At 60.9% G+C, this 9,613-nt stretch overlaps 1 protein-coding gene across 3 annotated transcripts in view; it reads right to left on the bottom strand.

Moving 5' to 3' along the window:
• Positions 1-2,413, bottom strand: part of LOC125915034 (translation initiation factor IF-2-like) — a 5,761-nt gene extending 3,348 nt beyond the window's left edge. For 2 of the 3 annotated variants that reach the window (XM_049620671.1, XM_049620672.1), the window contains exons 1-2: positions 1,339-2,413; positions 647-818 (exon numbers count right to left, since the gene is read on the bottom strand). In XM_049620671.1, the coding sequence (XP_049476628.1) occupies positions 647-818; positions 1,339-1,815 (649 nt within the window). In that variant the 5' untranslated portion in view covers positions 1,816-2,413. Of the gene's footprint in view, positions 1-212; positions 819-1,338 lie in introns of those variants that run through there. The other variant, XM_049620670.1, reaches the window with a different exon arrangement.
• Positions 2,414-9,613: the final 7,200 nt, after the last annotated feature.

Below are 9,613 nucleotides of genomic sequence, written 5' to 3'. Positions count from 1 at the left end.
CCCCTCCTCTCCTCTCCCTCCTGTCTCCCTCTCTCCACCTTCATTCCCTCCCCCTCCCTCCCCTTCTCTCCCCGCCTTCCTCTTCACTCTCTTCCTTAGGCTTTTACAGAAAACAAATCCTGAGCTGGGAGCAGTGTTCCCCGTCGTGTCGTGGGCGGTGGGGACCCTGGAAGACACGGTTCAACCCTCCCAGCTGCAGGCAGGCGCGAGGAGGGAGCACTGTTCTCTGTAATGTCGCGGTCATACTCAGCACTTTTCATGTTCAAAGTGCTTCCTTGGCACGAAATAATTAATTCTCGCCACGCTCCCGTGTGAGGGAATAAATAAATGTCACTTGTACGGGGTGACTAAGCCCGGGGGACATCGAGGCTGACAGCCTCAGGATGCGCGGAGGGGTCGACTGGGGACGGTGCGCAGAGGCTCCGCCAGCCCCGGGCCCCAGGCTCAGGTGACCCCGGCCTCTCCTGGGCCTCCACCTTCCCGACTGCGAAATGGGAATCATCCCGGCGCTCGGGTCCCAGACACTGGGACCAGTCCGAGTACAGCCTCCCAAACGCAGGTGGAGGTTGGGCCCCCACCCCCACAACGCCTGGGGTCTCCCTCCCCACACTCGTCCCCTCTTCCCCCCTGCCCCTGCCCAGCTCACCTGTGCCAGCCCAGGGGCCTGGACTCCCCGGGGTGTTGGACACACCAAGCCTGTCCACCTCGGGTCTTTCCGGGCCGGTCCCTTCCCCTGGGGGCCTCAGTGCTGGCTCTTTGCTCCAACTGGGTCTGTCTCCGTGCCCCTTCCTCTGAGAAGCCTTCCCCGATTGCCCCATCTAGAAAGATCAAATGGGCAAGAACGCCACTGTCCCTCCCTCAGCCCTATTTTCCTTGTGGCATCAGGGCAGGTAAGCGCTGTCGCTCATCTGAGGACTGTGGGCTCTGTGAGGGCAGGGACCACATCTTTCCCGTCACCCCCCTGCCCCCAGTGCCTGGCACACAGTAGGTGTTTAGCAGATGGCTTACTGCTGTGTCCCCAGGGCCCAGAGCGGCTCTTGGCACACAGTGGGTGCCCAATAAACGCTTGTTTGATCATGGTTGCCCTCAGCTGACACACAGTGGATGTCTAATGTCTACTTGTCTTGTTCTATGGCTGTAACCCCAAGGGCTACAACAGTGCCTGGCACACAGTAGGTGCTCAGCAAATACTTGTTTTGTTCGTTATTCTATCTCCAGTGCCGAGCAGTTAGTAGGCACCTGGTGTTTAGTGAATGAGAGAACGAACGAGTGCTTGGATCAAGAGCTGTTCTCTCTCCCCCCCCAAACCCTGGAATCTTCCAGAACAGAGGCGCCTACCTTATGAGGCGAGAGGCAGGGCTGCAGAAGGGGCCGCAGCAGCTGGGCCCGGCGGGCCTGCCTCTGCCCGGCTGTCCGTGCGTCCGGTCGCCTCTCCCCGGGGCGCAGCCCCCAGCCTGCCAGGCAGCACATGGCCCTAACACGCTCTGCCAGCTTTGAGGAGGCTCGCCCCGCCACCCGGTCTGGCCACGCCGCGAGGAGGAGGGGACCGCAGATGGCCGGCCATCTGGCGGCACAGGAGGCTGTCTGGGCCGGCGCCCCCACACAGGCCCACGCTGTACTTCCTCTTCCTCTCTGTTCGGTGGGGCCGCGGGGGTGGGGCCCTGGCCCGTCCCCACGCTTCTGGGTCTCACCTGGGCACCGCGGGACGCGTCGGCTCTGCGTCCGGGCCCCGGAGGGTCCAGGAGGCACTGGGCTGGCGGGCGGCAAGAGGAGCTCGAGCAGGGCGTCGAGGGCTGGGCCCGGGGGGTTTCCCATCCCCCGCCCTAGACGAGGCCAGACGGCCGGCCGGAGTGTTCCTCCTCCCTGTCGTCGACCGAGACCGGATGGAGCCGGTGTCAGCCCTCCGGGCCCCACTGCGGCAGCCGTGGAGCAGAGAGTGAGGCCCCGGGGCCGCAGGACAGGAGCGCGTCCGTGGGTGTGCACGTGTGTGCGTGCGTGTGCCTCTGGGTGTCTGTGGGTGTATGGGGGGACAGGGAAGTCCCAGACGTCCCGGTTCGCAGGCAGGAGCTACGTACTTTTCGGTCTGCGACTGCGTTCACGGTCCGTGGCAACGTTTCTGCGGACGTCCGTGTGCGAGGACACACGCCCTGGTGTTTGTGTGTGCCCCCTGTGCCGTCCCGGGGACGTGTGTGCAGAGCTGGCGCGTGGGTGCAGGCCTCGGTGTGGGAGCGTGTGCGTGCACGACCCCCACAGAGGTCCATGTGCACTCATGCGCGGGCCCGCAGACCGTCCGTCTGGTATACCCTCGTGTGTGTGTGTGTGTGTGTGTGTGCCCCGGGACACACGTGTGTGCGGGCAGGTGTGTGCGCGTGTGGTGAGCGTGTATGGATGGCCGCATCAGAGCGTCGACGTTCGGGCCAGGGGACTTGGATCCACACCCCAGATCCGCCGCTTTCCGTCACATGTGACAAGTCACTTCACGTCTTCGGACTGGGACGGGGGCAGCACAGCTCCTGTGGGCGCCCTAGAGATCTGGGGCTCCTCTTGGGGGTCGGAGGTGGCTTCAGGGGGCCAAGGGAGATTTCCTTAAGAAGGAAACATTCGAAAAAAAAAAAGAAGGAAACATTTGAACTGGGTCTTGAAGGATGAGTAGGAGTTCGATGTGCAGAAGAAGTTAAGGAGAACTTATCTAGGCAGATGGCACAACGTTGAAGAAGTCACCGATTCCGGCCCCGGGGGCAGGCTGCCGTCTTCTCTTCCGCAAATGGTGCGGGGACCCTCCCTGCTCGTCTCTCACACCCTTTCTGAACTCTCACACCAGTCTCCACTTGGGACGGCGGCTTCCCCTTCTTCAAGACCTGGCCCTCGGGCCAGCCCCTTGGCTTCTGTGCGTCCATTTTCTTTGCTCTCCTGAGGCTGCTGGGAGCTGTTCTACGGCTCCTTCCTTGCCCCTCATCATACAGATGGGGAAGGTGACGCCCAACGAAGCACAGAGGCCTGCTTGAAGGCGCACAGTAGGGCTCAGGACAGGACGGTTTCCCTCTGTTTGAGGCACCCCACCACGTGGGTCTCCGTTTTGCAAAGTTTGGCTCGGACCCCGAGGTGAAACCCAGCGCGTCCTTCGACCAACGTGCTGTAGAAGCAGTACTCGAATGTCACTAATTGAACATATTCATTGGGGACCGTGTGCCCGGCTCAGGGGACCCAGCAGCGACCCAAGCAGAAACAGGTCTTTTGGGAAGCAGCGGTCGGCACCTGCCCTGTCCAGTATGGCAGCCACCGGCCTTGCAGGTCCTCATCAGAGGGAGGCGGGAGGGTCAGAGTCAGGGAAGGCTCGACAAGGAGGCGGAGGGCACAGCGATGTGGGGCCGCGAGCCGAGGAACGCAGGCGGCCTCTAGAAGCCGAAGAGGCAAGAGAAGGTCCTCGTCCAGAGCCTCCAGGAGGGACACAGCCCCACAGACGCCGTGCTGTCGGACCAGTGAGGCCCGTTTCAGACTTCGGACCTCCAGAACCGTAAGATTAATTCGCGCTGTGTTAAGCCGGTATGTTTGTGATCGTTGTGACGGCAGCAGGAGGAAACTCCTACCTGAGGCTCTTTAAGTTGAAATGTAATTAAATTTCAAGTTCGGTTCCTTATCACAGCAGCCCAAGAACACAGCATTCCAAGGACTCAGTAGTGTTGTTTTTTTGGGGGGCTGGGGGGTGGGGAGACACTATTGAACACAGCAGAGGCCCTCTGCAACTTTCCAGGACCCTGGTGGGTACCGATTTGTGTTTCCCAGGCGGCGTGCTGGGTAATTAGGAGCACAGACTTAAGCGGGAGGTCGGGGTTCAAACCCCAGCTTCACTGCCACTTGGCTGTGTGACCTTTGGAAGGTTGCTTAACCTGTCTGGGTCCCACGTGGGGATGATGACAGCACCTACCTCACCCTCGTAGGGCTGTTGAGCGTTACAGGAACCTTCTGGAATTGCCTGCAACACACGGCGAGCCCTGCTGGGGCATTTGCGATCGTCCTCATTTAGGATGTTTCCCAAATGGTTACAGAGACCTGGGCCGGATGCAGACACAGCAGCAAATGATCCTCGACAGCAAGAAAGTCAGTCCCTTTCTTCTTTCCATTCTCCTGCCTGCTTCAAGGAGAAGGTCTCTGCGGGGTGCCGAGGTGTCTCTGATGTGTCTGGCTTAGATACAACGGGAGAGAGTTACTATCTTGAAAGCCATCAGGCAGCAGGATGGTGATCGCCTTTGCTCATGTTCGTGGTCACCTTCTGTTTAGAGCAAGTGCTATTGGGGTTCTGGTTGTGGGGCGATCTACGCTTTCTTTCCTTTCTCTTTTTAATTTTGATGTTTATTTATTTTTGAGAGAGAGAGAGAGAGAGAGAGACAGACAGAGCATGAGCAGGGGAGGGGCACAGAGAGAGGGAGACGCAGAATCCAAAGCAGGCTCTGGGCTCCGAGCTGTCGGCACGGAGCCCGAGGCGGGGCTCGAACGCACGGACTGTGAGATCGTGACCCGAGCTGAAGTCGGACGCTTAACCAACGCAGCCACCCAGGCGCCCCTCTACGCTCTCCAAGTTCGTTTATTTGCCTAAAGAGAAAGTAAGTGGTTGACATTTTGCAGCATTGAGCAAATCCCAGGTCTGGCACGAGGGAGCGGGATCTGTTCCCCAGGGTGCACAGGGTGGGTGGGCGGAGCCATGTGCCGATGCCCCAAGGCCCCCGGAGGGCAGCCCCCGCTTTGAGGTCCAGGGCGGAATGTTTCCTCGTCTGCATCAATGATTTGATTATCTGGATTATCTTCTGATCCGTGTAGACTCCCCCTGGGGACAATTCACATCCAACACCATCTCCCTTCTTTTGGAGGAGACCCCCCCACCCCCCGGGGTAACTGGACCAAATCGGAAGCAGGAAGCCCCACGAGACTGGAGTTAGGGGACCCAGGGCTGAAGGGGGCTGAGAAATGGGGGACCCCACCGTGACTCAGCCTCCTAATCTCAGTGAAAGGAGATTCTCTGGCCAGGTTGATGCGAAGCACTTAGCAAGTTCACCGTCAAAGATTTAATTTGCTCCCTCCCTTCAGAAGGTGACAAGTTCCATTCACAAGTCAGCGAGAGTGGGCAGGACCTGAGCCTCCAGGAGGGCAAGTCTGTCCCCACAGCACCTCATCCTGGCAAATTCATAGCAAGTGCCCAGTGGTGTGGCCGGGCCAGCTTCTGCCAGCGGCGGGGGTCACTCGGGGACTCAGGCGTGGCCCCCTGCCTCTCTCTGTCTCTCTCGGACAGACTAGCATCGCCCAGGCCTGGGAGCGCCTGGTACTGTGTCGTGTAGTCAGGCCACGGTGGCCCCTGTGGCACCCTCTTGCCCTCAATCCCCCCACTAGCCCCCTCTTCGAAGTGTCTGTGGCTGTGTGACGAATCGCCCCGCACTTAGTGGCACAACCCAACAGCCATGACTGGACTGTTCTGTCACGGTTCTGGCGCTGACTGGGCTCAGCTAGGTTCTCTGCCAGGGTCTCCCGGGCGGGCGGCGGGGACCCAGGTCAGCTCCGTTCTTGGCTGAGCTCCTACGGTCGATGCTGGCTGTCGGCGGGGACCTCAGCCAGGGCCGTGGCCTCCACGGGTGGCTCGGGCTTCCTGACAACATGGGGTCTCCACGGAACAGCGTCCCACGAAGGTCAGGAAGGAGCCGTGTCACCCTCTGTAATGTAGCCTCAGAAATCACACACCGTCACTTGCACCTTAGCCACGACGCAGGCCAAGGGAGGCACCCGGACCCCACCTCTCGATGGCTGGAGAGACGAGCACGTTGAGTCGTGCAGAGAGCTTGTGAAATGGGCGAGCCGGGGGCCGCCTTGAAGAACACACGGCCACCCCCACCTTTCCTGCCATACTTCCAGCCCCGGGTTCTTGCCGGCCTCCGATTCCGGGGACCTTCCCTAGGCACCTGCCGAAGGCCAGCTGTCTTCACGGACATCAGCACCTCCCCTGCCCACGGCTCCCCTTTGGGGTGGATCTGGAACATTCCCACTCTGCAGAAGCGGGATCTGAGAGTCAGAACGTCTGAGGCACCTGCCCCAGCTCCCACAGCCGCTCGGCGGGTTTGGGGGAACATCAGATCCCAGGGGTGCTTCCTCCGGTTGCAGCCTTGCACACCCTGGGAGACAACGCCTCCCTCACTACAGACCACGTGGCCTGGGTTCGACTACTTCTGCCCACTGGCCCGGAGATGGGCATCTGGCTACCACCAGGCCAGTCTGAATTTTCCAAGCCTGCGGCCTCAGTGATTGATTCAGGGAACGGTAGGTGACCCGACTTGGTCCAGTCAGAGGTAATCCCGGAAGGGTGGCAGGAACAGTTGGGAAGGGAGAATTGGGGATGGCTAACCACAGAATTCAGCTGGCTCTGTTGGGATGCCTTTTCCATCTTGAGGGCCAGGCCTTCCCGAAAATGAAGCCAACAGAAACAGAAACAACCATGAGACAGAAAGAAAAAGCACTGGAGGTTAGTGCTTGAGCCCCTGGATCCAGCCATACCTGAGGCTGGCCTGCCTTTGGACTTTGTTGTTATAAAAGCCAATCGCTTTTCGTTTTTTCTTTTTTTTAAATGTATTCACTTATTTTGAAAGAGAGAGAGAGCATGGGAGGGGCAGGGAGAGAGAGAGAGAGAGAGAGAGAGAGATGCAATCCCAAGCAGACTCTGCACTGTCAGCATGGAGCCCAGTGCAGGGTTTGAACTCATAACCAAGAGATCATGACCTGAGCCAAAATCAAGAGTCAGACGCTTAACAGACTGAGCCACCCAGGCGCCCCTGGATCACTTAAAAAAAAATTTTTTTAATGTTTATTTACTTTTGAGAGAAAGAGGGGAGGGGAGGGGCAGAGAGAGGGAGACACAGACTCCGAAGGAGGCTCCAGGCTCCGAGCTGTCAGCACAGAGCCCGACGTGGGGCTCGAACTCACAAACCATGAGATCATGATCTGAGACGAAGTCGGACTGAGCCACCCAGGCGCCCCTCAAACCGATTGTTCTAAAATCTGAATCCCTTGGGAACAGAGCTCGGTCACAGAAAGCCGGATGGGGGCGTTCAGGGTGGAGACCCGGCAACGAGGAAGGAGCGGGTGTCGGAGGAAGGAGTGTCGCTGCGGCCGAGGCGGGTTGACGGGGACGTGGGAAAGGGCATCTGGGCTGGAAGGAGCAGACCCAGACGTGGGCACTCGCGGGCATGTTCGGGGGACACAGAAGTAGCTGCCGTGGGTGGTACACGGCAGACGAAGGCTGCTCAGCGGTCCCGGGATCATGAGATGCCAGGTGAGGGTTTCGCTGTTTGCTTTCCAGGTGATGGGGTGTGGCCCTGAGGGTGCTGCGGCAGGGGACAGCCTCCTTCAGACCACACTTTGGCAAGACGGATTTGTGCAGGGCGGGGCGTGGTTTGAAGAGGTCAGAGGCCGGAGGCAGGGCTGGGGTCAGGGGTCCAGGGGAATCAAGGGGGAAACGCAGTCACCCAGATCAGGGTCAGTGCCATAGGCAAGGAGTGATCAGGGACATCCTCGGGGACAGTTGGCTCGATGTAGAGACAGACGGGGGGGGGGGGGGGGGGGGCTCAGGGTGGGCCGGCGCCTTGGTGCAGCCCCAGTATTGGCCCCTGTGCCGAGCAAGGCACATGCTTAGCGTCCCCTCCCTTGGGGGCGGGCGTCTGTCTCTGGCCTGTCACATATACTGGTGGATCCACGCTGGGAGGACAGAGTTACTCTCCCCTGCTGTGTGGCCGGCCTCTGCATGGACGTATCATGAGTTACTTATCTGCTCTCCTGCCCAAGGGCATTCCGGTAGTTTCCAGTAAGCCCCCGTTTCAAATGCGAAGCAGTAAAGTCTGAGAGAGCCCTGGAGGGGGGGGGGGAGCTGGCTATATTTTGTGTATTTTGTAGACATCAACATAAATGCACAAATATTTAAAGTCAAAGCCGCTCGTTCAGGACCACTGTGCTGCACGGGGCTCCCTCCGGCAAGGGCCGCGGGCATCCGGGCCGCGGTCGCCTCGTCCTTCTCAGTGAGAACCCGCTCCAGGCCTGGAGGTGGGCCTCCTCAGCCCCGGACAGCAGGCCTTCTGGAAGCTGCCTCGGCCCCCGCCCGCCCTCAGCTGGAGGGAGACATTGAGCCCGATTCATCCTGCCTTCAAAGGGCTCCTGTCTGAACCGGGCTCCCGGGTGAAGCCCCTGCCAAACCCTCGCCGCGGAAAGCACACTGGGCCCTTGTGTCGCCCTTGGCCGCCCACAGGAGGTCAGGGCGGCTGCCAGCGCAGGAGCCCCGATGCGGTGGCCCCCCTGCCCCCCACCCCAGCTCAGGCCCCGGGCCCCCGGGGAAGCAGGGAGGCCTCACACGGGGACCCACGTGCCTCTGCGCCCCGCGGCGGGGGTGGGGCCTCTCGGGAACCTCGCTCTCTTCCTCTTGGGACACGCAGCTCCTGCCCACCCAGATCTTTCCGGCATCGGCCATTCAGCGCCTCCAGCCTGAGAAAGGATGATTCTCCTGGCAAGAAGCGGGTCTGGGGACCGGCCCGGTGCGAGGGGAGAGGATTCGACAGGGATCTGAACGCCAGGAGACGACAGGGGGCGGTGGGGGGCATCTGAGGCTCCTTCTCCGCCTCTGGGGGGGGGCCCCCAATTGGAGTCCCTCCCTTCCCCCAGGGGGTCTCAGCCGGTCCCACTCTCCACGTGGCACCCCGGTTCAGTCACTTCCACATTTGTATCTTCCACAGCCTCCTTGCCGGTGACCCGGGGCCTTCACACCACGACCTGAATTCTCGTGTTTTGAGAGAGAGAGACAGAGCGCGAGCAGGGGAGGGGCAGAGAGAGAGGGAGACGCAGACTCCGAAGCAGGCTCCAGGCTCCGAGCTGTCTGCACAGAGCCCGACGCAGGGCTCGGGGCTCGAACCCATGGGGCTCGAGCTCATGGGGCTCGAACTCACAGACTGAGAGATCAGCCGCTCAACCCACTGAGCCACCCAGGCGCCCCAGCCACCTGGATGTCTTAAAGGGACCTCGTCCCAAACCCTTCTCCGCCGCCTGAACCCCAGACCTCAGTCTCCGCTGGGCTGCGGGGACTGGCATCCTCGGAGGCCCCCAGGTGGGGTCAGAACTGCCCCGTCTGGGGGGGGGGGCTTCATGGGGAGCTGTGCCAGCAGCCCCCCCCCCCCCAACGCGCCCCACACCCACCAGGACAGGTTCCTGAAAACAGGCTGCCATCTGGTGGTCCGGTCCCAGACCCGGGAGCTCAGATCTCTCCACCTGCGCCTGTGTCTTCCCAGGTGGCGACATGCTGTCCCTGGAGGTGGGGGGAGGGGAGGGGGGAGGCATTTACGGACAGACTGCGGAAGGGATGGTGCGGACCCTTGTGCTCAGCCGCCTGCGTTTATTTCAGACTTTCCCGGGACGAGGCCTGCGGGAGGACTCCAGGGGTGGGGAGGAGGGACGACACGGGCTGGGCCGGGCCGCCCACCAGCCAACTGAGTCCGGGAAACTGCCCTGGAGGGAGGGAGCGATGGGAAGCGGGTTCCGCTCTCTGGTTCCTAAAAGGAGGCAGGAAAAGAAAATTATTCTGCAAACGAGCAGTGCT

Source organism: Panthera uncia (genome assembly GCF_023721935.1).
Source record: "Panthera uncia isolate 11264 chromosome D3 unlocalized genomic scaffold, Puncia_PCG_1.0 HiC_scaffold_9, whole genome shotgun sequence".
NCBI lineage: Eukaryota > Metazoa > Chordata > Mammalia > Carnivora > Felidae > Panthera > Panthera uncia.
Note: the sequence above shows the minus strand (reverse complement) of the source record. Positions and strands in the feature narration are given on the sequence as shown.